The 27452-nt window shown below is 53.2% G+C and overlaps 9 protein-coding genes across 9 annotated transcripts; 6 read left to right on the top strand and 3 right to left on the bottom strand.

Moving 5' to 3' along the window:
• The first annotated feature begins 1070 nt into the window (after positions 1 to 1070).
• Positions 1071 to 2093, top strand: LY79DRAFT_565293 (uncharacterized protein). Its single transcript, XM_060558723.1, has one exon. It carries the CDS (start codon positions 1524 to 1526, stop codon positions 1770 to 1772), a length of 249 nt encoding a protein of 82 aa, XP_060410253.1. The 5' UTR covers positions 1071 to 1523; the 3' UTR covers positions 1773 to 2093.
• LY79DRAFT_360350 (uncharacterized protein) lies at positions 2007 to 4658 on the bottom strand. Its single transcript, XM_060552736.1, has 2 exons — positions 3285 to 4658; positions 2007 to 3224 (listed from the first exon to the last, which is right to left on the bottom strand). Exons 1-2 carry the CDS (start codon positions 4420 to 4422, stop codon positions 2242 to 2244), a joined length of 2121 nt encoding a protein of 706 aa, XP_060410252.1. The 5' UTR covers positions 4423 to 4658; the 3' UTR covers positions 2007 to 2241.
• Positions 4659 to 6784: 2126 nt separating this feature from the next.
• On the bottom strand, positions 6785 to 7702 carry LY79DRAFT_523236 (dienelactone hydrolase; the record flags this gene model as incomplete). Its single annotated transcript, XM_060555514.1, has 2 exons — positions 6785 to 7493; positions 7653 to 7702. 2 exons carry the CDS (start codon positions 7700 to 7702, stop codon positions 6785 to 6787), a joined length of 759 nt encoding a protein of 252 aa, XP_060410251.1.
• A 1837-nt stretch (positions 7703 to 9539) lies between these two features.
• On the top strand, positions 9540 to 13134 carry LY79DRAFT_565282 (eukaryotic membrane protein family). Its single transcript, XM_060558722.1, has 3 exons — positions 9540 to 11596; positions 11652 to 12305; positions 12355 to 13134. The coding sequence occupies exons 1-3, from the start codon at positions 9806 to 9808 to the stop codon at positions 13024 to 13026; spliced, it is 3117 nt and encodes a 1038-aa protein (XP_060410250.1). The 5' UTR covers positions 9540 to 9805; the 3' UTR covers positions 13027 to 13134.
• A 361-nt stretch (positions 13135 to 13495) lies between these two features.
• LY79DRAFT_672738 (uncharacterized protein) lies at positions 13496 to 14336 on the top strand (the record flags this gene model as incomplete). Its single annotated transcript, XM_060564090.1, has 3 exons — positions 13496 to 13711; positions 13767 to 13907; positions 13977 to 14336. 3 exons carry the CDS (start codon positions 13496 to 13498, stop codon positions 14334 to 14336), a joined length of 717 nt encoding a protein of 238 aa, XP_060410249.1.
• A 2140-nt stretch (positions 14337 to 16476) lies between these two features.
• Positions 16477 to 18003, top strand: LY79DRAFT_565223 (uncharacterized protein). Its single transcript, XM_060558721.1, has 3 exons — positions 16477 to 17457; positions 17536 to 17628; positions 17707 to 18003. Exons 1-3 carry the CDS (start codon positions 16921 to 16923, stop codon positions 17890 to 17892), a joined length of 816 nt encoding a protein of 271 aa, XP_060410248.1. The 5' UTR covers positions 16477 to 16920; the 3' UTR covers positions 17893 to 18003.
• Positions 18004 to 18348: 345 nt separating this feature from the next.
• Positions 18349 to 19362, bottom strand: LY79DRAFT_593101 (F-box domain-containing protein; the record flags this gene model as incomplete). The annotated part of the gene is made up of 2 exons (XM_060561514.1): positions 18349 to 18858; positions 19015 to 19362. 2 exons carry the CDS (start codon positions 19360 to 19362, stop codon positions 18349 to 18351), a joined length of 858 nt encoding a protein of 285 aa, XP_060410247.1.
• A 6273-nt stretch (positions 19363 to 25635) lies between these two features.
• LY79DRAFT_360127 (uncharacterized protein) lies at positions 25636 to 26512 on the top strand. Its single transcript, XM_060552734.1, has one exon. It carries the CDS (start codon positions 25779 to 25781, stop codon positions 26340 to 26342), a length of 564 nt encoding a protein of 187 aa, XP_060410246.1. The 5' UTR covers positions 25636 to 25778; the 3' UTR covers positions 26343 to 26512.
• Positions 26513 to 26609: 97 nt separating this feature from the next.
• On the top strand, positions 26610 to 27414 carry LY79DRAFT_360139 (uncharacterized protein). The gene has a single exon (XM_060552735.1). It carries the CDS (start codon positions 26917 to 26919, stop codon positions 27247 to 27249), a length of 333 nt encoding a protein of 110 aa, XP_060410245.1. The 5' UTR covers positions 26610 to 26916; the 3' UTR covers positions 27250 to 27414.
• Positions 27415 to 27452: the final 38 nt, after the last annotated feature.

Here is a 27452-nt window from a genome sequence, read left to right as displayed (position 1 = left end):
TTATATATTCTTATCTTCGACTTCATTTTTATTTCAAACCGCGTGTGGTAGGTACCTTACCTACCATCTAAGTCCCTACCTGATCTACCTGTGTACACCAAGATGGATTCTTTGCCAACCAGCCGCTGTCATTGGTGCTGGCCTCCCATCTCCTGTTCAAAAGCGGGGTCGTTGTCTGCGATAGCTCCGCGAGTACCAAGACCCTTGTTTCAAGCGGAAAAGGTACTTGTCTCCAGAACAGACAAATCACGTACCTCGGCAGTGCTGTTCGCGCGGGCTCCTATCCGATTTCTCTCTCTACCACCTTTTCCTTGCTGTCTCCCACCAAATCATGCATGCCTGTCTGTCTCTGACCTTGTTTTTACGCCCAGAGCAAGCACGGAATTCTTTCCCCTTGGGCTAGCCTGCGTGTCTGGTCTACACTGCATTATTCCAAAGAGAGACCAGTAGAACCCCCATCGCCATTCCGGATGCCCAAACCATGAATTGTTCCCCTTGTCGGGCCCGGCCAGGTAAATGTTCGAGACCTCGTCAAACCCAGCCCCTCGGTCCGCTGCCCACCCACCATTCCGATATTCTCATCACGTCAACGCCACAATAGCACGCTGGAACCCGCCTGGCCCGCCCGCCATGGCTGGCCTGGCTGACCTTGGCCTGGCGGCCCAGTGCCTTGTAGTGTAACCCTCAGCCCACTGATCCACCGCTGATCTCACACCACTGAGAAACTGATAAGGGATCGCGTCTTCCACACGAACGAACGCGTTGCCTGCCCGTGTCTCGTCTCGCCCAAAGCGCCGCGCGCAGTCTCGAGAGGAATGCATTGGTCCCCTGCACCTCGTGCCATCCACCTACTTTTCCAAGCTTTCTCCTTTCCTTTTCTCGTCACCAAGGGACCGACGACGCCGGCGGCTGCCCAAGACATTTTTTCTATTGTCATCGGGCCTCGCAGAGTCAAGACGGCAATAGACGCCACCAGATACCAGTTAGCTTCGCCAGTTCGCAACCAGCCGCGCACAGATGCGTGCTGTAAGGCATTGGACGACATCATACTGCCCCGGCGCCGGCGCCGGCGCCTGGCGGCGTTAAATGCATTGTTTGTTCAGGATGCATAGCAGCGCGTAAGTAGGTTGCGGCTTACGTGATGGGCTTCTGCTGGGTTGCGAGTGTTGTGGCGTTAAGTGACATAGAGGACCCCTTCTGCGCCACGCCGCGCTGGGAACTGTACCATCAGCGCTTGTGTCGGTCTTCGACTTTGATACGCGTTACACACACGCTTTTCCATCGCACGCCAGACCCGAAGCTCTGCCCGGCCGTAAGCTCTTGGCCAGCCGCGGGGCGCCACAACAATTTTTGACCTCGACTGACAAACTCGGCATATAGGGGAATTCATCCTCTGGCCTTCGCTTCCAACTTCATCCATCTTACTCTGGCCTCGTCTCGGCGATTACTCGTCAGCAGATCACTGTCTCTACGTCGCTTAGGCTTTCACGCACACACGCAGACACACACCGTCGCGTCGGCACATGATCAGCCTAATCACCCTAACCTCCCTCCCCTCCGTCGCTCCTTTTCTTCTTCCTTCCCCTGGGTCTGTTTGCCGCTGCCCGCACCGATACGGCGTAGCGCCTTTTCTGTTATCCCCCACCCCCCGCTTCACCGGAGCACGCCGAGGGAGCCAAGGAATATCAAAGGCTGCAACCACTTTGCAGCTCAGCACCCGCCGCCTGCATGTCCGTCTACCTACCTTGACTACTGGGTGGGGGACGAATTAGGTGTGAAGTTCGGCGTCGCACAGCGTCACGCTGGGAGTCGGACCTAACTAACAGTGATGGACCCCGCCTGTTGACCATAATGGCCCCATTGCCGTTCCTGAACCTCTCCGGCTTGCGTCTTCGGGACTTGTCTGGCCAGCGGGCATGGCTCCCGTCATCGAACGTTCAAATCACAACTGTGGTCATTTGAGATGTCAAGGTGAAGTCATCCCATAAAGCGTCATCGTGAAAATGCCAAAAATCGTCATTCGTAAGTACCTAGGAGTCTGTCGTCATAGTAAACCTCTATATATGGCCGTAGTAAACCGCTCGCTCGCTCGTAAGCTCCAAAAAAGAAAAGAAAAGAAAAGAAAACGAACATACACAAGCCAATGACCGCCAACAGATGCAGTTTTACATCCGAGAAGCGTGTAAATGCGTAGAAATGACGGCAGATGGTTTGTGACCGCCCACCCGCTCTTCGCTTAACTTATGCGATGTAGATTGGTAAACGGCTGCCCAATAGCTCACTCTTGGAAACCTGGACGTCCTTCTTATGAAAATCGTGCAGCATGAGCCAACAGATCATCCGAAAAACCAGGGTGCACCAGATATCCCCGTACTTGATGTCCTCGTCAGGCAAGTCATGCAAGACGATTTGTTCCTCGTCGTCGACCGTGTCCGCCGTCAACGTGCTGAGGTTCGTCTGGTTCCTCCGCTTCAACCCACCAAAGCCAACGGTCGGCGCCGCGGGGGAGATTGACGCTCGCCTGTCTTTCGACTCTTTGGACTCTGCAATGACCTTGCTCCGGACCACACGAAAGTACACCTCCATGAGCTTGTATTGCTTGAGCTCCGGGGCCGCAGCGTCGATGTCCTCGAAGCGGAGAGGTTTCGCCTTGTCCTCCAAGGGCTGGTTGCCGCTGAGGGGTTTGAGCGCCGTCGCTTTTTCCGTCTTTTCGTTAAAGCCAGCAAGAACCTCCTGGATGTGACTTCGCAGCACGTCCTTGACCATTTCTTGGCGAGTGCTTTCAAACGGCATGACGTCGGAGGCCTCGGACGGCTGGGCCGATTTACTATGGAGTTTCTGCATGCCAGACGTCGTGGTGTAATTCCGGGTCATTGCGGCTGGCCGAGATTCCCTGGGCGTCGCCGTCAAGATCTCGTCCATGTCATCGAGTGCCGAATGCAACGCGTCCATGAGAGGTAAGGTAGGCCAGCCACTCTGTTCCGAGGTCGTGATGTGCTCTTGTATTTTCCGAATATTCCTCCGAATAACCTTGCCGACGTCGCTCGTGGCATATTGATGGTCTTTCTTCAGTTTGTTCATCTGCATGGCGTACGCCTCGAGGAGGCGGGTCAGAGAGAAGTTCTTCGTATCCCATCGATAGTGGGTGGGGTTCGGTAGCAGACGAAACGCGCTCTTCTCGATGTGAAGCGTGCGAGCCAGCATTCCTATTATCTCGAAAGCAACTGTAGAGGAACATCGTTAGATGAAAGAACTCTGTCCGGTGCCGGAGGATCCGTGCTTACCAGGAAACAGATGCCCAGTTCGCGCAGTTGAATTATCGGCAAAATAGTTCACTGTGTTTGTGTTACAGCCGATGAGGACCAGCGTTTCCGCGATTTCGCGGTTGCTGGAGAAGTTCAGAACAGACAGGTCTCTGGGTTCGTCGTTGGGGAACTGCAGCCGCCGACCGTCCGATGCTGACCGGTAGATGGTCGGGACGAAGCCGAAGCAGAGTTCCTTGGTCTCGTCGACGGGTATGACACGGTTGCCCTCAAAGCGGCTGTGCCCGTGTACCTGGAAGGTGAACATGATGCCGAGGTCGCTGACCTTCTCTCCCGTTACTGTGTAGCCGTTGCCTTCAGCGCGGTACCTGTCATTGGCTCTGTTGAATTCAACCCAGTATACGCCAAGCATAGCCAGCATCTCGATAATATGGCACCACGTGGTGGTGGCATAGGGCTTCTTGACATTCGCAGGCATCGTATCCCAGCTTCTGAGTTTCCTCTGGATGGCGACCGTCAGAGTATAGTTGTTACTGACTTCCGTGAGCACGGCATCAATATCCTCTGGTTTCTCGGCCTGGGCAGCCCCTTTGGGCGGACTCTTGAAGATCTTGTTCTTGTACTGCTCCTTCTGCCATTCTCTGGAGTCATGTTCCATCTTTTGTAGGGCAGAGAGAAGCGTCACCCATGAAGCCCTCTCATTGTCGGCCGTGTGCACAGACTGCTTGATCAATTCCTTGTCAGATACATTCTTTTCCTTGAAAATTGCCTCCGTGATCTCAGACCGACTTTCCCGCAGACTGTTTTCCGACCCATCAATGAAGATGTTTTTCTGGCCCTTGACAGGGCCTTTCGTATTTGTCGGAGGGCATAGGAAGATGACGGGGGTCTCGAACTGCACCTCGAATCGGAACTCGGTAAACTTGAGGCGTCGCTTCTTGGACTCGGACCATTTCCCTATGACTTTGCTCCCACAGCTAGAGTAGCCGGCGGCGGACGCATAGTATTGCTGGGCGACCTGGAGGAGAGCTGCGATGAGGGCGACAACGGATATGACCAGAGCAGCAACAGCGACGAACAATTCCTTGTCATCGTCGTTAATGTTGCTGTTGATGACCTGGAGCGTGCGGTTGAATTGGGCTTCGTCCATGCCGTCCATAGCCGTGCTCCGCGGTCAGGGATTGTTCTCAAGGTATTGCTCTCCCGGTGTTGTGCCGCGTCACGTCCTTGGTATCTGAAGCTGGCGGGCAACTAGATGTTCTGGAACCTCCGTCTTTTGTCAGGTTACTTGCAGGCAGCGTTCAAAGGTGGTGGGTTAACAGAGTCGACGGAAACCAGATCGAGAGAGCACAGGTCAAGAATGGCGGGCGGATATGGCCAAGGTCGGAGAAGAAGCCATGGAGGATTTGATGTACTCCAGCACTCCAGCTTCCTGGAAGATCAGCAGGCCCAGCTGAAAAGGCCCCAGAGACACAGAAGCAGGCCTGACGTGTGTCGAAAAGTGAAGAGACAAGGATGGAAAAAAAGGGAAAAAAGACACAGAGAGAGAGAGAGGCGTAGATGGACGAGGCTCTGCATGTTAGGCTAGCGTATAACGACAGCACAGCCTGAGAATCGTACGCGAGAAGGGGATGATGTGCGGCGCCGGTTACGCAGTCAGTGACTTTCCAGGCGTCTTCGGCACCCAGCCATCCTCCCATTTTTACTTCAGCTGGGTGAGGTATTCTTTGGTGGTCTGCTGCTGGCTAAGCCTACCCCATCGTCAACCCCTGCGTCTGCATGGCCCCTTGTCTTGCTCAGTAGCCCTATCGGTCGCTAGTTCATCGCCCATACGGGGCTATTCTGGTGTAACGTACCTAGGTACAACAGGCAGCGGGATTTTGAGGGTAGGGAGGGGGTGGCTCCGCTATTGCTGTTTGAACGGAGATGTATTGCTAGAGGGGCGCGGTGGACAATAATGGCGATGATGGCGATGCAGTCGCCATGCATGCTGTATGGAGTATGTATGTGCAACGCGAGGCATGTTGACGTGTCGTGATTAAGAGAAGGATTTGGAAATCAAAAGACGTCCAAATCACCCCGGGGTTTTTTTGTTTTTTTTTTAGTGGCTTTCTTCCTATTCCTTCTCCCGGGGGCGGCAGTGCTGTGCTGTGCTGTGCAGTGCTGTGCTGCGTTCCTCGGGAAGGCAGAAGGCAGAGCCTAGGAGCGGGCCGTCACTCGAACTATAGGTCGGCCGACGAGATGCGATGCGATGCAGGTGGGTGGGCGGTGCAAATAGCGCGGAAGACACGGCATGGTGTGTCGGCGAGCTAACGCCAGTGCTTGTTTTCCCACGTTTCCTACCTGTCAAATGGTAAGCTCAGCTCAGCAGCAGCCAGATGACAAGCTTCCGTCCCAACCTGCTCCGCTCCCCACACTTCACACTTCCCACCTAAGCCTCTTTCTCCCCTCTAGCGACTGGGCCGCAGAGCGGGCGTTTCACTCCCGTTGATCGTTGATCTCGGAACCAGTCCTTCTTACAACCATCAAGGCCAAGGCCAAAAAACTGCCTCATTCAATACCGCTCCATACAGGTAAACAAACGAAACGCCGCTGTTGGCTTATACATCGGATGGGAAAGCGAGAGCTGTCAGGCACACTGGCCTTGACAAATGGCACTCTTTTGATGTAGCATTTTGCTCGACGTCAGTTGCAGACAAAGCCCCTTCTTACTAGCTCAGCAACTCTAGAATCAAAACATTAGCCAACCTTATATTTGCTTGCGACTTCTATTTCATATACTTGTTGTCCAAGAGTAATCATTGTCATCCTGGCCCGGCAGCCGTTTGGGAGTTGGTTCTGTATGATGGCAGGATACCGCTTGATCAACCATAATGCAAGAAGCAGATCTGCAAAAACCAGGCACCCGGCCGTGTCACAAATACCAACGGTCTAATGCTCGCCGGCGGCGCGCCGGGCAACTTGAATGACTGGACAGCCCTGCGCAATTCTGAGTGGAGCCATGGCGAGTGCAAGCCGTACTTCCGAACGCAGTTCGCGTCGCAATTTCTCGTGTTGAGGTGCTGATTACGTCGAGCCGGCATTGAGATTGACAAATGCTCACAAGCTACCTTTCACGGTTGCATCGGTCTGAAGAAACACCATACAAGGCACGGAATACCCCTGGTGCGAGACATGCCGGACGTCGGCGCTTGTCTTCGAGGCTGGGTTGCCTTCAGCATCGCCCGCATCGTGATGCTAATGTATATGCTGGCGGAAAGGTCTCCTGACTTCATCAAGAGCGGTTGTAAACTTAGCTTTTGAGGCTAACGTCACTTATGGGGGCTGGCGACAGCGTAGACCTGACAGAGGAAGCATCTCGCATTAATGGTCATCAGTTGGCTTCTTTCAAAAAAATCAAAAAAAAAAAAAAAAAAAAAAAAAAAAAAAAAGAATTGTATCTCGAAGCGCAGTCCTTAGAGCCGCTTTATATACGCATCCTCAATTAACAAGTTTAAGTCTCCCCCACGTCCGCCATCCACTCACAAGAGGTGCTCATTGAACCAAGTGACGGCCTGGAGAAAAGCGTTCTCCTTGGCGTACTTCTGCACCTTCTTGCTCAGGTCGCAGCGGACGGCGAAGCCGTGCTCGACGCCAGAGTAGAGGTTGATCTGGTAGGGAAGGCCCGTCTTCTGCAGGATCTCCTCGGACTTGTGGCGCTTCTCGACGGGGAAGATGTTGTCGGTCTCGGCGGCAGCGATCGAGAGGGGACCGGTGATGGCAGCAAGCTCCTCCTCCTCGACGAAGCTAGGGTGAGCGAGGTAACCGACCTTGATGCCGTCCTTGAAGTGGCGAACGACGAACTTGGCGCCGAAGCAGTAACCGACGGCGCCGATGTTGGTCAGGCCAAGCTCGTTCTGCATGTACTTGATGGAGTCGACGATGATGGGGTCGACGGCCTCCTTGGTGTGCGGGTTCTTGCCGTCGCTGCCTTCGAAGATCCACTTGCCGATGTCGAAGCCCTCGGGGAACGGCGCGCTGAGCTGGTCCTTGTTGAAGAGGTCGACGATCAGGGTGGTGTAACCGTTGGCGGCGAACTGGTCGGCCTGGAGCTGGGAGTTGGTCCAGATGCCAAAGACGTCGGCGACATAGAGGATGCCTGTGTTCTTGTGGGCCTTGTCGGCAGGAGCCTCAGCGAGATAGCCCTCATACTTGCCCGCGACTGTGATCTTCTTGCCCTGAGGGGTGCCCCTGTGTTGGAAATATGGTCAACATGGCTGATGGGCTTGGAGAGGTGCGAGTTGTGATGGGTTTAGACGGTTGACGCTTCCGCAGGAACCAAGCTTTCTGGCAAGTGGGGGGAGGGGTCGGAGGTGTCGGTCAGCGGGGGGTGGTCTGGGCTCTTCTTACTCGTGCTTGACGCCAACGAGGCAGCATTGTCCGGGAGGGTTGGAGGCCATCGAGAGTGCTTGTGCAGGCGTTCGTTGTGTCAGAATTGGTGTATATGGAAATCAACAAGAATCAAGAGAAGCCGTATGGGAGGACTGAGAGGACTTGGTGCAAAGGAGGGAGGGAAGCAGCAGGGGGCCGAGCAAGGTTATAGAGAGAGAGCCCGGCTCATGACTGACTGAAGCTTGAAGAGATGGTGTGGGAGGGGCGTCATGGATGGTGGAGGGGCCCGCAGACCAGAAGTGCCGGGGTCATTGCGTCGTTGACGTGAGGCATTACCAAGCGGATGGGGATTACCAAGCGGATGGAGATTCCCCAATGGCAAACTGCATCCTCCTTTTCAGCAACGGGACTCGATCACTGCCAGTAGCTAGCTGCCCACCGACTCAAGGTTAGGCTGGTAGGTAGGTAGGTAGGTAATAGTGAGTGTGAGGACGGACGTATCGGGTTGCACCCTTGATGGGTCAAGATCCGTCTCCGAATCCTCTCGAAACTGGGCTGGCTGACTAATTCGAATGCTCTACTCTGTCCCCACCTGATGAGACAAGATGGCACCCCCCGGTGAAAGCGCAGACTCTCGGGGTGTCAGGTAATATCTACCTACCTAGGTTTCTAGGTAGGTAGGTGCTTGGACAAGGTAAGGTGAAAAGCGTAGTGTAGAGGCTTCCAAACCCCCCACTTCCCCGAGCTGGCTTCCGTCCCTCGTCGGAATTACCGCATCCTTCAGCGAGCGATTCGGTTCCGATCCGGCATTGCGATTAGCGGCAGTAACGGAGATAGGGCGGACCGGCTAGCGCGCACGCGTACAAGTGCTAGGGCTTGTGAATAACTTGACCTTTGTGATGGTCTGTAAAGTGGAAAACCATGACGAGGACAGAATTACGATGCCGCGTTTCATCCGGCGCCAGCGCCTTTGAACCAACGAACCCAGGCAACCTTGGTAAGAGTTGCAATTCCGCAATCCCGCAATCCCGTGGACTGCGACACATTATCGACAAGGGCATGTGGCCCAGAGACGTGTGTGGAAAGACGGGTGTGCTACGCTCCTGCAAGAACAAGGACAAATAAATACACAAACACGGACAGAAGCTCCCGTCAGGCGAACGTAATTTCCTCCCTCGATCAGATTGAATGAAACCACTATACCTTACCTGCTTACCTACAGTACCAGGTCATTAATCTGGTCACACTATTAAGGGTCACATGATGTCTACCCCACATTTTACAAGGCTACGTAAAACCGTAGTCATATTATTATAGTGTAAACTCCAGCCAAAATAGATGTTTCTAATATCGTGTATACCAGCCACGTACTTTAATACATTCAGTAATCCTATCTTGGATGGAGTCTATTAACCTCCAGGTAAGTATTGGAGGTAGAGCCCTATATACCTCAATTAATTGCCTCTGAAGCTCTTGTCGCGATGCATTCAGACTAACATGTGGTAACCTTAGGCAGAAGGGAAAGTGGGCCTGGCGGAGGAATCCTGATGTATTAATTGGCTAGATATTCTGGTGTGACCAGATTAATGACCTGGCACTGTAGGTAGGTAGATAGGTAGCCACTTAAGGCAGGTAGGTACCTAGGTAGCTTCTGTGCATTTCCATTGTTCGGCTGTCCAACAATGAATGTCTCTGTTGCTCTTACTTACCGGTAGTGGGTAAGTAGGTACAGTAGACACCACGAGTCGGCAGTCAGCGCACGGCCCGGTCCAATACGTCACTTTCCCACACCGTTCGACCCCAGCCAGACCCAAGATAGCGTCCCTACCGTCGTTCCCATTTGGCCCTTTTGCCGCGCTGTGCAGCTGCCAGGTTTCCTTATCCAGCCACCAATCCAAATTGTTCCTGATGATCGGTCGCTCGCCAAGCGACCTCTGCACCTGAAGAACTGCAGACTGCAATGCAAGCTTGATTATTTGGACCGCGCGACAGGACACACCGCAGTCCAACTCTACCGAAGCATCCGCCGCCCTTTTTATTTCTCTTTCTTCTTTCTTTCCGTGTGTGTGTGCCCCGACGGACCCCTCTGCGCCTACGTCGATCGAACCTGCGAGCATATGCGGATGGCGCCGATATCTCTTCTCCAGCAAAGACAGTGAAAGGGCTTGCGAATGGCGGAGAGCGAACACCGCAAAGACCGAGAGGCTGACGATAATCATGGAGCTTCTGAAAACCCGGCTGCCATGCCTCACGAGCCGGTCGAGGCATTCCCACCCTTACCGACATACATTCTCGACGGCAGCCCGGCGTGCGGCGGTGCTGGTCTAGATGTCGCCAAACCCGACATCAAACTGTCGCACATTCCTCTCCCTCCGCGGCCCAGTGTCTCCGCGAGCGCGCCCCCTACTTCCACTCTCCCTTCCATACCCGGCGGTCACTCCGACGAAGACCAATCCTCTGATGCCTCATCGACGCACAGCAAGCCCGAAAAACAGGATTCCTCCAATTCGTCATCCACATCCGGGCCTGTCACCGTCCCCGAGAAGCACGAGACTACGCACAAGGAGGACGTGACATCAAAGATGAGGGCCCGGTCCGGATCAAATTCCGCATCCGTGAAGAAAAATCAGAGCCATGATAACATTAGGAGGCTATCTGTCGCAGGGATGCAGCAGCTCACCGCCCCCGAGGCTCTCCCTGTGGCCATTGTTCCCGAACAGGCTTCTGGCGAACAAGAACAGCGACCGCACCCGCCCATCGCAGACCAGCTCCAAGAGATTCGGCAGTCGATCCTCAGCCAACCGGCCTCTCTGCGACCCAACGGTCTCGTGACTGACGGTGGGAACAGAGCTCGGTATAGGGATGAGCCTCGGAGGCCTGTTTCCGGCAGAACGCTCTCGACACCCCCAACAACCCGCCGGCAGTCGCAGTCGCAGACTACCTCGCCCCGCCGGAATTCCTTCTACACCGTTGCTCGGCCACCGCCACTGAATCTCGATGGAACGAGTCATTTCAACGCCATCAACCTCCAGCCGCCGATCCAGAACAAACCGCCCCAGATCCACGTACTGCCGCCGGCCAAGTCACACAGAAATGAACCCATCCCACCCTCACCTCTCCCTCCGTCGATACCCCTCCCGCCCATGTCTATACCAACCCACCTCCAGCTAGAACTGGCCGCCCAACGACCGAGTCCCCTGTACATACATCATTCGCATACGAATGATATTCCATACGAGTCTTATGTTGTCAAGTGGGAGAGGCTGAAGAATGTCCTCTTGCTCCCGTCCTTCCTCGAGAGGACCCTCTACTTTGGCGCCCTGGCCTGTCTCGATGCCTGGCTATACAACTTCACCATTCTGCCAATGAGATTCTGCATCGCCCTTGGAGTCCTGTTCAAATGGTGGGGGTACATGGCGGTGAAGGAGGCGCAGTGGATGATTGGCTTTGTCTGGTACGGGATAGGCAGGCTGTGGGCCAGGGCTCGCCGACCGAGAGCGAAGACTGCCTCTTCTGTACAGCAGGAAGACACCGATTCCCTTGCTAGTCGCGACAGGAGTCAAAACAGACCGGCCGAGCAGAGACTATCCATTCCCACACCGGATATCAGATCGCCGCCCGGTGGCACCCCGACCTTTCGTCCCGACCCCGATTCCAAGGTGAGCGGCAGTAGGGTTGTCGAACAGGAGGTCAGGCTAAACGGCAATGGGCACATCACTCATAAGATGAATGGATCCGCTGGCCACCATCCCTCGCATGGCTATAGTTACAGGATGCATCGGCACCGTAGGACCAAGTCGATACCATCCAACCTGTCTTCTTTCCACAAGGCGGACCTGCTGCAGGGTGCTGTTATCCTCTTCAGCTCCTTGTTCCTGATGAAACTTGACGCCAGCCGCATGTACCACTTCATCCGCGCTCAGGATGGCATCAAACTTTATGTCATCTACAACGTCCTTGAGGTAGGCGAACTATTGCCGGGCTTGGTTAGGATATATCGCTGACTCAGTGCCTCAGGTTGGTGACCGTCTCTTGTCGGCTCTTGGGCAAGACATCTTCGAGTGCCTCTTCAGCTCCGAGACGCTATCTAGGAACAGCTCTGGCCGTTCCAAGGTACTGCTACCTCTGGGCATGTTTGTTCTTGCCCTCATTTACAACGTTATCCATTCTGTCGCATTGTATTACCAAGTCATCACCCTCAACGTCGCTGTCAACTCCTATTCCAATGCCCTTCTGACTCTCATGATTTCCAACCAATTTGTTGAGATCAAGAGCACAGTCTTCAAGCGATTTGAGAAGGACAATCTGTTCCAGCTAACGTGTGCGGACATTGTCGAGCGCTTCCAGCTTTGGATTATGCTTTTCATCATTGGCATGCGCAACATTGTGGAGGTGGGCGGACTTTCTGTACCTGGGGCCGGGTCTGAGAACAGTGATCTCGGAGGTTCAGGGGCCATGCCTCTTCACAGTCCATCAATCCTGCCGTTCAGCTTCACGATCCTCCCATCATGGGTCTGGTCAGGCGAGGTCCTCTCCCCATTTCTCATCGTAATTGGCAGTGAGATGCTGGTTGATACCATCAAGCATGCCTACGTGAACAAATTCAACAACATCAAACCGAGTTTCTACAGCCGTATTCTAGATATCTTGTGCAAGGACTACTACACCAACGTAAGTCCCTGCCTTGTGAGAAACTTTTCCTTCAGGCTAATGGATACAGGCCTTTGTTTCGCCCTCATTGACGCGCCGGCTTGGACTGGCCGTCATCCCGTTGTCCTGCTTGTTCATCCGAGCTTCGGTCCAAACCTACCACATGTTTTTGTCGACGCGGATTCCCACTCCAATTCCGGAGTCTACCCAGACATCCTTGTCTGTCGAGTCCGCAACCCCATCATCGCCGGTGATGGTTGCAGCGCTCGATCGCCTGGATACTTTGTTGCGGGATGCCTTGGGCCGGGCCGTGTATGGCTACCCGTATGGCGAGCCTAGCGTCCAGAGCAGAGCGTGGTGGACCTGGACCAGCGACGATGTGATTGCGGCGGTGACCATGATCGTTGTCTTCTTCATCGCCTTTCTGGTCCTGCTCATCATCAAGCTGCTACTCGGCATGATTCTGCTGCGGTATTCGCGGAACAGGTACGCCAAGATGAAGCGTAAGGAGCACATGGTTGCGACGGGCCAAGAGGAACGTGATATTTACGATGCCACGGGCAAGAGAGTCGGCGGCTACGGCCAGATCGAGGTCACCGATGACCGGCGCAGGTGGATTCACGCAGATGAAAAGGAGGGCTTAAAGGGCGGCAAGGGACGGGCCCCAAAGGCGGAAAAGCCGCAAGACGGAGACTACCACGGAGTTCAGCGGTACGAAATGATTGCAAAGAGGATTTGGTGATGGCGTTCCGGGGTTCAGTATCAGTCGCATAGCATGGCATCGCAGGGCCTCTCAGGTAGACTTGGCTACCATGTTTTTTTTTTTTTTTCTTCATTAACAATTACAGACATTCAACTTTATGTATCCATCGGGTGCCCTTTTTTGTCTAATACCATTTGTGTCCTGACCTTGAGAGTCACGAACTCTAACTACCGCCATGGGCATTCTTCACCCAATTCGCGCATCGCCGTCAACCAATCTCCGACGGTTGAACGATTCTTGTATATTTCTTCCATAAACTTGCCAAGGCCTCTTCTCTTCCATGAAAAGGGGAAAAAAAATTGTCCACATTTTCTTCTCATAAGTTTTCCTTGACATCCGCCGCTTTCAACACCAACTGAGACATCTGCACTCCTGTGCGCCCCTTAACCAGACCAGCCAGCCCCTCCATCCCCTAAACGAACCGCGACAACGTGGCAAAGCTGAGACCATGTCGCCGGTGACAGATTCTGAACTGCTCAATAGGACCGGTGGTAGATCAAAGGACCGTACCGACGACGAGAGCAGGACCCAGGCCCAGGCACAGGAACTCTACTATGCCCGGAAGATTTTGGACGACATGGTGCAGGAAAGCACATGTAGTATCTGCTACGAACCGTTGTGTAGCATGCACGTCACGCACTGCGGGCACAGTCATTGTACACAGGTAAGCGTTCTCAGGAGGAAGATGGAGAACGCACGGTTGACTGATGATTGTGTAGTGTATCCGCACGCATTTTAGAGAGATGGGGGTGCCGAACGCTCCGTGCGACAAGATCTACGCTCAATGCCCGACCTGTCGAGTCGAGATTAGCCTTGACGTGAGCAGAAACGGCCTTCTCATTGTCCCTGTCACCATTGCAGTACGTGGCTTGATGGAATAATATGGGATTCGCCAGGTGTGCGGGTCGAGCTGACACTATGTGTACCAGGCAGAAAATCAATTGGTGCGCCTTCGCGAGTGGTCACAGCGGAGGAGGGCCCAGGACGACAAGCTGTTAGCCCAGGATGTGTCCCTTTCCTCTTCGCGGGGTCGACTCGCCGAGGTCATGGCCCGAGAAGACGAGAGACACACCTCAACGGCGGGTGCCAACACAGTCGCCTACGGTAATAGGGTTCTCACACGTGATCTCGAGATATCACAGATAGCGTACGGCTGGGTACAGAATGCTGCGCGGTCAATGCCTACCATAGGGATGGCCTCGTCCTCCACAGAAACTCTGCTTCAACCAGTGGACTACCAGCCGGGTTACATCCCAGTCGTATACCACCGCCCCCCGCCTACTTCATAGCTAGACCCTGCGAAGATGAGAACCTTATGGGTAGCGTCCAAGGTAAGGGGTAAGATAACCCCCTTTACGTGGCCTGCAAAGAGACATTTGATGAACTAACGTAAATTCAAGCAGAGATGAATACAGGTCGACAGTTGCCATGTCTGGGAGGGCTATGTTTGCGTTGTCCTTATGTACGCGTGCGACCTCGAGAAGGGGCACCTTATAGTATATATTAGTGTTTGTGGTTGTTGAGGTGTAGAACAGATGGTAAGACAGTCACACCAGCACTAGATATAGCAACTAGAAGAGTCATCTGCGAAAGCTCTGCCTTAGGTAGAGAGGTTTACTCACAAGATTCCACCGCTCTTGTTTTCTCTTTATTCCAAAACTCTACATTGTGTCGAGCACAGCATGGAACTTTTACTGTTTATCTATGGCTGTGTATCCGTATGGTTAATATTGTTACGTGCGACCCTACCCGAGAGCGCCTTATAGTGTACCTTCGTGTCTGCGTTGACCGCGCGATATCGGACCTCTCAGGCTTCTCGAATGCTCTATAGACTGTGTGAAATATTGGTATCAACGTATTTGGGGTATAGACTTCATAATATTATAGTGCTATGGCGGAGATTATTCTCCGACATGCCCTAGTTAAGTGAGCAGTGGAATCTAAATGCGCGTCTGACCGCAACTATATCCGTACCTATATCCGTACACTGGTCCCGGGTCAAGCGGTCCGGCCCTGGATCCCTCGACACTTGGCTGTGAAATCTGTAATTAACAACACAAGGGAAGCAGGGGAGGGTCGCTCCCCTTGAAATTGGCCCACATGTTCAAGTTGCCCGGAGGTCCAATATACGTGGTGCAGAACCCCCCCCCCCCGTTTCCAAACCGAAAGCCATCAGTTCATGCCATTCAACACCTGACAACAATTCTCAGCGTCATTCTTCTTCTTTTCCTCCTCCTTCCTCAAATGGCCTGACTATATGCGTACTAGGTGGCTTCTGAGCGCGTGTGAGGGTGTGGCTCCAGGGGCCTCCACCAGAAAAAGACAACGAACCAAGTGGGTTTGGCTTGTGACGAGCTGGCTTCTGGAGATTTAGCGTTTCCTGGAAGAATCTAGTGGTTCCGAAATGTCACTCCAAGAATGAGCCGATGGTCATAGGGGCTCTGAGCGGATGTGATCCTGCTTTGTACTCAGAAGGTCTAACTTGGACAGTTTTCGGTATGCGTGATCGAACCATGCTATTGAAGAGTTTGGAGCCTGCTCCCTCAGCCGTTGACTTGAATCCGTGCAGGGTATCAGCTAAGCCTCCCTAAGCCCCCTCCCCTTTGGAGCCATTCGCCACTTAACGACTACCTCCCTTACGGCCCAAAGTCTTATTCTCGTAGGAGGGATGACCGTCGATACGGCCCCCCCCAATCGTTCTACTTAGATCTTGGCTACTACGCGTTCAGTGTCTGGCCTTCGAGAGCAAAGCAATGTTCGTGGCATATCACTCAGGCAATATAGGCTGGGCAGCTCGTTGAGCTTTCTGTAATAGCATCTAATGAAGGACGGGTGCTTCTGCCCAACTGTCGCTTGATAGACCCCAGATACATAACCCCTGATGCCGAAAGCTCTTGCTACGTGTCGTGTACTGTTAAGACAGACCGCCTCTCGCGGGGGGTCACGAGCAACTTCTTCTAGACGGCATACGGAAACCGATTGCCCTGTCCCCTGACCTCCTCCGCAGCCGTATCTTGACTCTCTCCCTCGTCCTCCTCGTTGGCACTTCATCTTCACCTTCACCGTTGCTTCTATCGACTTCGTAATCCTCATTGTCCACGTCGTCTTTATCTCCCATTCCATCAGTAACAGCAAAATTGGACCTAATCCAGCGTGTCTATGCTATCAGCCTACTACTAGCACCTCTTTATCTGCTAGTATAGCAGGAACTGCATTTAGTGTACCGTCATCGTTTTCAGTGGAAGCATAAATTAACTGGCTAGCCTCTCGTCGGGTCATTCATCTTCATCTGGTGCCTGTTCTTCCGACAAATTACGCTCACCTTGCCCTCTACAATCCTACGACGTCGAATTTCACCTGCTAATAAAGAAGGAATCTTACCATTAGAACAGACTACAATATTAATTACAAGCCAGTTTCTCTACTCACCTGAAAAATCTCTGATGATGTGTCAACGCGGTGACAGTGACATCATTCGCACATCAGGTCATGTCGCAAATTACCCAAAGGACCCGCCAGTACTCCCTCGTTTCAGAGCATTCATACAATAGAAAATGGCATGCGAAGCCACTCCTAAGAGATCTTGAGGGGGGGGGGGCATGCAAATGTGGTCGTCGAGTGTCGGTTAGTGTGATTTCAAAACGGTCGCCTCAATATAATACATACCGTCAAGATACTTCACCTTGATAGTTTTTTTACGCGCCAGTCATCGCCTCCAGAGTCCTCGTCTTTTTAGAATGAGGAACCCCTTGTTTTGTAGGTATACTGGCCCGCTTAGGATTTCAGAAGTATCCTCCTGGCAGTTGCTTAGTGGCTCCCTTCTGGAGACAGCTCTTTCCAACTTCTGCCCGTCATAGCCATTTCAGGACAGACATGTGTACTTGCCGTTTGGTTCGATCAGTATCACGCTACGCAGATACGGAAGTCACGATACTTTTTGGCGCCCTGCTTTCCCGCTTTCTAGCTTTGGCACGCCAACAGTCAACACAACCTCCCTCCCTGTCGTCAGCCCAAATCTCAACGACACATCATCTTCATCTTCCTCGTTCCTCAAACAGCAATTGTCTACCATCACTGGAGGGCATCTTCCAGTCGGCGTCGTCTCCGCAAATACACTGCACCCCCTCTCCTCCCTTGCATAACCCGGACTGTTCTCGGACGAACCAGATTCAACGTCTTCCAAAGACACGAGAAAGCCTCTCCTCTTGGGTTGCAACATCGAACCGGCCACTACTCGTCCAGAAAATGAGTGCCCCAGACGAAGTCAGTGGCACCCCCGCTGCCGCTGGGCCAAGGACGCCGACGTCGACTCCGCAGTCCCCCGGCACACCGACACCTGCCCACCAATGCAGAAACTGCCGTGCATCGTTCTGCCAGCCTCTCGGCTGTGGCCATGTGTACTGCAACGAGGTATGTCTTAAAACTAAAGCCCACCCTTTTCCCAAGGAGGTATTTGCGAGACATGTGCCATGAACTGACACCGCCTAGTGCCTCGGTTCTACGCACAGTCTCGCGCCTGGCAATACGGGCTGCCCTGAGTGCGATCGCAGAAAAGTGACGCCTCCGAAGCCCTTGACTCCTGTAATAGACTGATCCTGCCGCCCTTCCGTATATATCACTCGTATGACAATGGCTAACCCCTCCCTCTCTTCTCTCTAGGAGCCAAAGTTCGAGCACGAGCCTAACCTCGAGTCTGGAGAATTATATCTCAAGAGAACCCGTCGAATGTCCTGGATTTCGTTAGTTATGCTCCTCATGATCATGGTTCTTGGGGTTATCATGATCTTTGCGAGCATCGAACTTGCCTGCGCAGTCGGTCGCCTATCTTCTGCCAAACTCCCGTAGACTAGCCGAAAAGGCGTAGTCAGAAGGGCTTTGCAGTCAACGACGTGAGGATTGTGCAGACTGGGACTTGGACGGTAATTGTTATCGCGGCAGCTTCAGAATACCCTAAGATTAATAAATATATCTTTCATTCTTCAGGTATATTCATTCTGTCTAATAAATGATGCTGCCTTTTCCCTGTCAACCATGCATGGAAGGGCCCAGAATGACACCCAAAGTACACAGTGACGGGGAAACGTGGTTGATACGATGCTAAAAACTGATTGATTTGACTTTCTTCCAATCATCGAGCCATCATTGCCATCGTGGTACACGTCATCGTTTACACATTTGATGTACAGTTGACCCAAGACACTGCTGCGGCACTGCCGCTCACGTAGCAGTGTTCTAACCTAACGCCCCCCAAAAATCACAGAATAGTCACGCATGTATCTTGACTTCAACAGGCATCCCAGCCTACCGAAGGCCAACGCCATCTCCTCTCGAGACTCGTTCCCAGAAACGCCGAAGCCGCCACACCCTTCCAACACCTTTGGTCTCCTCCCACTTCTTGATGCCCTCCTCTCGCTGACGCACCTCACCCTTCCATACGCCCTCCACCCACTTCCTTAGCCCGTCCTTGACCTTCTCCTTCTCGATGGCCCGTCGCTTGGCGACAAGGGCAGGTGCGACTTGCACCATGCTCATGCCGGGGACGCACTCGGGTGGGAGAACAGCCCGCTCAACGAGGGCTTCGGCCGATGGCCGTGTGGCAAGGCGGCGGGAGAGTCGGATGGAGACCAGCGAGCGCGCCAGCCGGCGTGAGACAACCGAGGTGTGGGTCAGAAAGATGGAGCGGGCGATGAGTTCCGCCAGAGAAGGACGCGAAGGAGACGACAACAATGGCGGCAAGATGGCGCGCGTGTGACGGAGGCGGTAGTGATGGAGAATCGGTGAGAGAGACAGGTGACGCAGGCGATGGTTGGTCTGTGCCATCAGCATAGTTCGATAACGGCGGGGTGGGTCAATGGGTTTCAATGGGACAGCAAACATGGGCGGGATCGGGGACGCGAGAAGGAGAAAAGGGGCGCCAAGGCAGAAAAAGGATGGATTGTCAAGTCACTGAGATGCTGGATTGCCTACCCTCGAAGCGGACAACAGGTCATTGACATCCAGATAGCCGAGGATGTGCAGCATGATCTCGTTGGGAAGTTCAGAGATGGCTCCTGTGGTGTGATACTGGGGTCGAACCAGTGTCAGGCACGAGGATGGAGAGGATGCCTCGGGAGCTCCCCATTGCTGCTCGGCATGGGCTCCTATGTCTGCTTGGAAACGTGGTCGGGCATCAGCGGCCACGGCGTTTGTGAAGTCGAGCTGCGCGCAAATGACATAGCCTGGGCTGTGATCGCCGGCGAGTACGGGAATTGCGGGAGATGACGAGCGGGCTATGGTAAGTTGGCGGGTAGGGGGGAGGCGGTTGCCTGGACCCATCTCGTCGTGGGTTGCGTCCATGGCCGACTTGTTAGCTTACAAGCGACAAAACGGTGTAAATTCGAGCGAGCGAACTACCGCTCCGAGGAGCTCAGCTACAGCGACAACACGACGTCCTCCAGAATGATTGAACGTGGGTCACGGAGTCGTCCCAGTGGGTCACAGCCGCTATTCACAACTTTGGTGGTTGCTTCGAGACCCAATCCGTTGCCCGCCGGTGTCAAATACAAGGTTGTGTGACCCAATCGCGCGAGAAGCGGTAAAGGCCAGGCGACGATAACAGACGTCGTGTAGAGGGGATGAGATGCGCTGAAGACGTATAGAGCAGTCGGTCAGAGTGCCGCAGGTGTAAACGTGTCCGCGGGTGAGAACGTGTCCGCGGGTGAAAACGTTTCCGCGGGCGCGTGCCGTAAAGGTGGTGGTGACAGGCCGTTTGAGGCCCGACCGGCGACCGGCAGGAGAGACGCTTTGTATGGGCGGGACGGGCGGGGAAGTGAGTTCGGTTATAGCGGACACCAATCGCGATTGTAGAAGGGCGGCAGAGAATGTGAAGGCGCTTGTGGTTGAACAACGACGAGGGGGGCCACAAAGAGGCGTCTTATGCTAGGCTGGTCGTCGACAGGAGAAGCCTAAGTTGAGGTTGGAGGAGTCTAGGTGGGGAGACAGACGGCGACAGGGATGCCGAGTACTGAGGGAATAAGATGACCTCGAGGAGGGAGGGCCTCTGTATCGTGGTGTTAGCGTTGCCAACGCCGTCGGATGGAGTCAAATCAGACAAAGGCTGAGAGGATGGATGTTGTTTCCCAAGGTCAATATCGCAGGCTCCGGACATCCGAGCTGAGAGGTGTGACGATGTGAGGTGAGGAAAGGACTGAGGAGCAGCTTGCGCCTCCATCGTTCCAGGCTGTGTCACACGGCCCATGAAGGACCAGGAACAAGGGGGGAAAGAAGAAAGCGAATCACAGTGCGCACCAATCAGCATCAGGTAGCATGTCGTACTGTTTTGGCCAAGGTAGTTAGTTCAACGGTCACGGGCGACACTGTAAGGAGAAGCGGCAGAGGTACGTATCCTTTCCCCAAGCCGGGTTGTCGAGTTGGGGAGGAGGGGAGCTTCCCTGCACAGCGAGCGATTACTATCTCGCCCGTCGAGCCGTGTGCCCGAGACGAGACGACAACATCCGATATAAGGTCGTGAGGTCATTTAACACGGGACAAAGGCCTGGCTGGTTTGGACATGGCATCGAGACCAGAAAATGGCGCACTAGACCGGGGTTACCACTAACACCCCGTGTTTGTCAGTCGATAGTCTGTCTGTCTGGATGCTGGACGTCAGTCTTGCTTGCTGGCCTGCATCGTTCAAAAGATATCGCCGCAGAACGGAACGAAACGCATGCAGCCTGAGGCATATGATATCTGCCACACAACGGGACACGCGGGAGTTGGGCAGGTGTTCGCCTCGTCTGTGCCTTCTTGCTTTGCTTCTCCCAGCCGGAGGGAGGTGCTTACCTACACCTTTTTGGCAACCTCTTTCCCCGCCTGATCTTGAGGAGGGGTGCCCCTAGTGGGTCAGGCCTGAAGTTGGATGAATAGTAGTATGAACCCAAAGGGGACCGACCCGCTTTTCAGGTGGTTCTCGGTTTGGTCCTGGGCTGGGCTCCACTGCAACTTCCAACGTCCCGATGTCTGCTCACGTTCAAGTCAGAAATGCCAGACGCGACGTGATTTGAAATAGACGGGGGGGAGAAGAGAGAAAGGAAAGAAAGGAAAGCAGAGCTCTGATACAATGTTTGCAAAATATCTCATTTGTCGACCAACTAACTGTAGGCCTCCACCATCCCTACTTTCCACCCCTCGCCCCTGACGTGGGCATGGCCTCCCAATGGGCCGTCAACCGCTTGGCTTGCTTGACACCTGCTTGAACCGTAATCCATCCTGGGAATGGATTCACTCCTTTCTTTTGCCCAATCACCTGGCCCCTACACATACTCTAAGCATTGGTGTATCCCGCCGGGTACAGTAACACATTGTCAACGAGTACGAGAGGCTACTTGGCATGCCAACGCAATAATAGGTGAAGCAAATGGCATCAATGATGCAGTTTCCTGCAGAGTCGAGGCTGCACCTTGACCGCCCCGCCCCGTTCAACTTCCGCTACCTTGACCAAGGCTTCGAGTGCGCGGGAAAACATCAGCTGCATTGTTACACGGCATGACGAGCCATTTCGACATTGGCATCGGGCAGAGAACACATGCCTGAGAACTATCAAGTGCTACAGATATCAGATCCTGTCTCCAGCCGTCTGACCCTGTCGCCCTTGTCATCATCTCTGCACTCGGCCATCCACCTTGCCGGTGAGGGTATACCGCGTGTTGTCAAATCTGCCTTGACTTCTACTGTGGTAGATGCGGCCCTTCCTCCGGCCCAACACCTCGAAAGCTGGCCTGGCCAATCACATCCTCTCCTGGTCGTCTTTGCGGCTGCAACCGAAACGCGTCCGCTTTTGTTAGCCAACGTCTAACCTTACTCCCTCACAATATCGAATCCGCTCTGTAACCGAATCGCCTATTCTGTCCTCGCTTTCGTTCTAGACAGCCGATCTTGCGCCAATTTCGTGAGGCCTGGTCACCTTTACTAAGGCCGGCAGCGTGGCTAAAGCCGTAAACCACCTGCGGGTTTCTTCACCGATATGGTTTTGTCAGACAAGGTACCTGGCACCTCTTAGTCTGGCCGCACCACCAGAAGTACATTTTACGCGTCTGTATGTATCTTTAGACTCTAGTATCTTGTGGTTCTCAAGACGGCGTGCTGACGTGCGTCTTGCTGTCCGTCATTGGTCTTTATTTCGCCATTTTTGCCGAATGGGTCCAATCATGTTCCAGAGAAAGGCGCATCATTTCTTCAACCCATGATTTGCAAAGTTTCCGAGGATTTGGGTGACTTTCGAACAACTTCTGGAAGCCAGGGGTGCTCATTGGTATTGATTCTACAGGCGTCTTGGGTCCAGCCTGCTAAAGGGTATCATGTGTTCTTTCGAGTGGTGACATTCTGATTCTGGAGCTACCTCATTCCAGGCCTATTGGTGTTTCTCGTCATTAACATTTCTTGGCTGAAGCCTTGCTCAACAAATTGCTAACGACCAAAGAGCTTTCCCCTTTGCTCATCGGCTCCAATTCAAGGTCGCGAGGAAGAACATGGCCGACTGAGAGGCGACCTCACCAGCGGCCGCCTTGGGGCCGACGGCGGATCACTCTGCCTAACGATGATGCTGGGCCGCGACAATGGTCTGATTCACACCCTACCATGGTTCTCGAGGGAAGTGTCCAGGTACCCCGCCGGGAAAATTGTTGTCCAAGTCACCAATGTGGCGCTTCCGGTCAGTTCAATTGCTACTTTCAGTTCAAAGTACCTGCAGGGTGGTAAATCTGGGCCCATTGACGTCTACAGCTGCAAGCCTATCCGGAAACGGTCCCCCAAGTTGACAGCGCATCGACGGTCCAAACAAGGGATTCCCTACTCGCGACCCCTGAACAACCGTCGATAGGCACTGTGGACAGCGAGGGAGGTGTTCGCGAGTCCATTTGACCCACGCATGGTTCGTGTCCCTTTAGATGCCGAGCAGCTGTTCAAGGAAGCTCGGTGAGAGGACATGGTTTCTGCTGGATAAAGCCACACGGTCAGACTTGCATGGCCATGTCAGATCATTAGATTCCCAGCTCAATCGCTATCAGCGATTCCAAATCTATCATTTGGTGGCTTCACCCAGTGTACCACCCAGAAGAAAATGTCACGGCGGAACATTTCAGTGAGAGCTTGCTTTATCAATCAACGAACTGACGAGAACGCAATCTGATCAATCGCTTATCGCCGAGCAGTATTGCCCGGTGCTTTTGACAAGTCACATGTAGTTCACCAAGAGGATGCGGAGGTTAATTGCACTCTTACATCCTTGAACAACGAACCGGAAGTATTGCCAGTCAGCTCAAGACCGAAGGGAGTGGATGTAAGAGGGCCTCCATCTTCCTTCCCGAGGAAATATTTGTAACAGGCCTACGGCTTGGCTACATGCCCCCCTTCAGGGTTCTAAAGTAATCCATACGCAATGCAAGGCGGGATGTTGGCCATGGCCAGCGGCTGGTCGCCACGTCGTGATGCACAGGGCTCGAACCAACGCCCAAAGCCTTCACTAGTATCGTTCTCGACTGTCTTGCCTTCTTTGCCTACCGTAGCCCGCGTCTACTCGGTCACAAAGCCAGCGGACTATCCATATTAGGGTAAGCGGAGGGATACATGTGGTTCATTTGGTGTGCACTAGGCTACATAGCTGGCTATAGCTTATGGAGGAAAGATGCACGGACACCTCTCTCATAAGGCAAAGACAAAAAAGGAACACCCCTCCCTCCATGGAAGCGGCCCATGCATAGCATAGATGCCAGAGTGGCAGAGACGTCCGATTATTCGTCAACGATGTAGTCGATCGATTCAGAAAACGGGCTTCCGGCTCTAGCAGCTCTTTATAATGTAACCAGGCACTGCCTGCCTCACCCATGGATCTTCCTGCTCAAGGGGCTGCAGAGGACCTTGGCTTGTGAGACAGCTATCCTTCCTTGACACTTGTGCCAAGCCTAACCTACGCTTGTGGAGGGCCATCTCCAGCCCCCCACGCCAGATCAGGCTCAAGTAGACTGAATATGGGGGAGAGACGAATGAGAAGATGACAAACAAGTATACTGAATTTGCAACTATGCCACTTCGATGACGTCCCATTCTGAGCTGCAGGCAGTGACCTGGGGGTGAACATATGGGGGAACCCTCGGTCTGCTCCAATGGCTTGTCATTCTGACTCTTGTTGACATGAATTTTCCGTTTTCTCCCTTTCGTACGCAGCGTTGTGGGGAAACCAAGGGCCTCACTAATAACGCCGCACAAACACAGCCTGGACTCGATGGTTCATGCCGGCTTCCATCTTTGCCAAGACAGTTCCCTTCAGGGTCAGCAGGCAAATGATGCTGAAATTACAACCTCATGGATGACAGTTGTCTCTCACAGGCTGAACATGAATTCATTGCCGAGCGTGCCCGATGAACAGACCAAAGAACACCTGGACCGGGGGGGGGGGGGGGGGGGGGGGGTGGTGAAATACAATGTACGTCGAAGCTCCACAACGGCCGCATGCAACGTGGGCAAGGAGAGGCTGCCTTGTCTTCCCAGCGGGAGGCTAAAAACGCTGCCCAGTCGCCATTCGCATGTCCCCAGGGCTAACTCCAGGGTTGTTCCTGGGAGGCGGAATCTGCAAGTCTTCTGCAGCTCGCGCCTCACGGCCCACATGAGATTTTCATGGAAAGTGGAGAGATGTCGTCCGCCTTGCGTTCATATGTCACTGTATTCGGAACAGATGCAGTGAGGGATGGAGGTGCTACTAACTGGGAAAGGGGAGGCAAAGTTGAGTCGAAGAACAAAGACGGGTTCCTGATGGAAGCTACATTACATATTGTTAAGTCCAAGGGGTTTATGATCTCAGAATGTCACAAAGGATGACCCGCCGACCACATAGCCAGGATAGAGGAGAACATATCTGTCACCCATCAACATGGGTCTGGCCAGGCACAGGATGTGTCTTGTCAACGTCTCATTATGTCCACCCACACCACTCACCCTTGATCACTTTCATGGTTCTTCCCTTTCCTAAATCAGAGTAGACCAAAAGCTACCATCTAACGTATTGCCCCTAGTACTCTTACGATTTCTATTGTATTCTTTTCGAGGAAGCCACAATGCTCGGAAGTGGAGAATTATATTGCCCAGCAAGGCTCCCTGGAAGGAAGTTTTCTACGTTAGGATGAGCGTGGCAAGCATTCGTCCTCAGACGTCTGCCAGCCTTAGCCTCGACCTGCAGGATAGCGGGAAACATGTCAAATATGCGGTCCGAGATTGCCATGCCCGCATCAAAAAGATTACGAGCTCGTCGATGAGATATCGATGGACCATACGGAAGAGATCCGAGGAAGCACTGCATAATATCCATCACAAGAAACCCCAATCGGAGCTCCTAGAAACAATGTACATCTCTTCCACATTATTTCTGACTTACTCGGGTCATGTTGTTCAATGTTGGGGTTGGGGGGGCTTGTAAGTGGAGGTTAGCGATCAACTTAAGTTTGTCGCCATGTCTCGGATTCCCAAAAAGTCAGACAGCCATACGAGCTTGTACCATAAGACTTGATGCAAGTGCATATTCATGCGTGGGTGTGCATTGGAAAGTGTAGTGTGATGTAGTGTTGTCTGCGCGTGTTTAGAGATATCGTGATAACAACATAGTGCGGGTCCGAATCAATGAGCCTGATGTTTCGGCAAAGTATAAGTCAGCATTGGTTTCCTGCGAACTAGAGAAGAATGTACAGAAACGGTTCAGAAGCTATATGAAGACGAAAATGAACGAAGGCGCAAAGCCAGGGCCGAGTTGGACAAGATTATCAGTGATATCAACACCAAACCGGGCAAACAACGATCGTCAGATAAACGGTCCACGGCTTAGACGAGGAAATCAATCATACCATCTTACATTGAGAGCCGGGCCAGTGAATCAACATCGAAAAAGCGCACCCCCGTTATCCACACCCCCGAGCTGGGCCAGGAAGAAGAGACCACCACTGCTGCCCAACCGCTTTTGCGCCGGTGGAGGGAAAAAAGGAAGGGGGAAAAAAAAAAAAGAACAAAGAGACTTCTCGATCGCAGTTGCGAACAACACTTGTTCTGTCGACCGAAGCGGACTGTCAGGCCGCACCGCTACCACTTGCTGCTCGGCGGGCCATTTTTCCTGGATTAGTACGGCAGGTCTCTTCTTGCGCTGGTCAGTTTTCCGTTTTCAACCATTATTCGTTCTCCTTTCCTCACACGCCCCTCCTTCTCACATTGTTCATCCCACGCATCTTCACCCCCATGACAACAACAAACCCCCTCCAAGCCAGAAAAGCTACCCTTGAAGAGGAGGGGCCATCATTGGACAGAGTGACAGGAAACATCACTGTGTACAGCAGGGTGTTGCATATTGTAGGGGGGCAGTAGGAGGGAGGGGGAGGCAACATGGCAAAGCTGAATGAAGGGGAAAACCAGAGGGGATAAAACGTAAATAAAAGATGGCTAACAAACCTCTGATCTGGAGTTCCAGTACTTTAGCATCAGTGACTTCATATCATACCCGATACCCTCGAACGAACCACTTCTACTCCTCTCGCTTCTTCGCTGCTTTCTACTCCTCTCTTTCTCCTAGTCTCCTCTATTTGTTCCCCACTACGTCTCTGCGCATTGGTGAGCGGCTTATTTCTCAAGCCAAGCTAGACGGACCGGCCCGCAAAGGGGAAGAAAACGAAAGTTGCCGCGAAAAAGAAACCATACAACCAAGAGAACGACAACGAGAGAGGGAAAGAGAGAGAAAGAGAGAGAGAGAGAGAGAAAACAAGAGAGGGTAGAAAAAAAGGGGGGGGGCCGAACGAAAAACCAAAAAACCCCAACGAACCGGAAAAAAAAAAAAAAAAAGACGAAAACAAGAGGATAACCATGTGTTACTTTTATCAAACACGCTGGGCCTGCGGATATTGGAGATGGGGTCAGTTCAAACAGCAGTGCAACAAGGAATACCGGACGGGCGAGACGTGCGGTCTAAAGCTTGTGTTCGAGACCATCATGGAACCGGACAGATGCAAGCTGTGCTACGATATGGACAAGAAGCATCGCCGGCTCGACAAGATGAATAGGGACATTGAGCGCTGGCGTCGCGAGGGGAACCGCAGGGCAACAATCGAGCGGACGACGGTCGAAGCGCGGGAAGTCGAGCGTCAGATCCACGAAATGAGCACATCGCATTGGAACAGGGTTACGCTGGCAAACTGACGATCGTCGATTGTCCGTGGTTGTTTCGAGGGTGGCGAGGATGAGGGGGTTCTGTATAGGTATGTCGAAACTCTTTTCTGGCCATATTTCCTTGACTCTCCATTTTCTTCCGATATTTCCCCCGTACTTGAGCTCCCCTCGTTTGCTGTATTCTTTTTCCTTTTGTGCGTGTGTGCGTGTGTGTGTGTGTGTGTGTGTGTGTG

This window comes from Colletotrichum navitas (assembly GCF_030913465.1).
Source record: "Colletotrichum navitas strain CBS 125086 chromosome Unknown LY79scaffold_71, whole genome shotgun sequence".
In the NCBI taxonomy this organism is placed as follows: Eukaryota; Fungi; Ascomycota; class Sordariomycetes; order Glomerellales; family Glomerellaceae; genus Colletotrichum; species Colletotrichum navitas.
Note: the sequence above shows the minus strand (reverse complement) of the source record. Positions and strands in the feature narration are given on the sequence as shown.

Coding starts and splice junctions, on each gene's coding strand:
- LY79DRAFT_565223 (XM_060558721.1), top strand. CDS start 16,921: ATGTGTACTTGCCGTTTGGTTCGATCAGTATCACGCTACGCAGATACG. Junction 17,458..17,535: donor GCCATGTGTACTGCAACGAG/GTATGTCTTAAA, acceptor GACACCGCCTAG/TGCCTCGGTTCTACGCACAG. Junction 17,629..17,706: donor CTCCGAAGCCCTTGACTCCT/GTAATAGACTGA, acceptor TCTTCTCTCTAG/GAGCCAAAGTTCGAGCACGA.
- LY79DRAFT_360139 (XM_060552735.1), top strand. CDS start 26,917: ATGTGTTACTTTTATCAAACACGCTGGGCCTGCGGATATTGGAGATGG.
- LY79DRAFT_360127 (XM_060552734.1), top strand. CDS start 25,779: ATGAAGACGAAAATGAACGAAGGCGCAAAGCCAGGGCCGAGTTGGACA.
- LY79DRAFT_360350 (XM_060552736.1), bottom strand. CDS start 4,422: ATGGACGGCATGGACGAAGCCCAATTCAACCGCACGCTCCAGGTCATC. Junction 3,225..3,284: donor AACTGGGCATCTGTTTCCTG/GTAAGCACGGAT, acceptor GTTCCTCTACAG/TTGCTTTCGAGATAATAGGA.
- LY79DRAFT_565282 (XM_060558722.1), top strand. CDS start 9,806: ATGGCGGAGAGCGAACACCGCAAAGACCGAGAGGCTGACGATAATCAT. Junction 11,597..11,651: donor TCATCTACAACGTCCTTGAG/GTAGGCGAACTA, acceptor TCAGTGCCTCAG/GTTGGTGACCGTCTCTTGTC. Junction 12,306..12,354: donor GCAAGGACTACTACACCAAC/GTAAGTCCCTGC, acceptor TAATGGATACAG/GCCTTTGTTTCGCCCTCATT.
- LY79DRAFT_565293 (XM_060558723.1), top strand. CDS start 1,524: ATGATCAGCCTAATCACCCTAACCTCCCTCCCCTCCGTCGCTCCTTTT.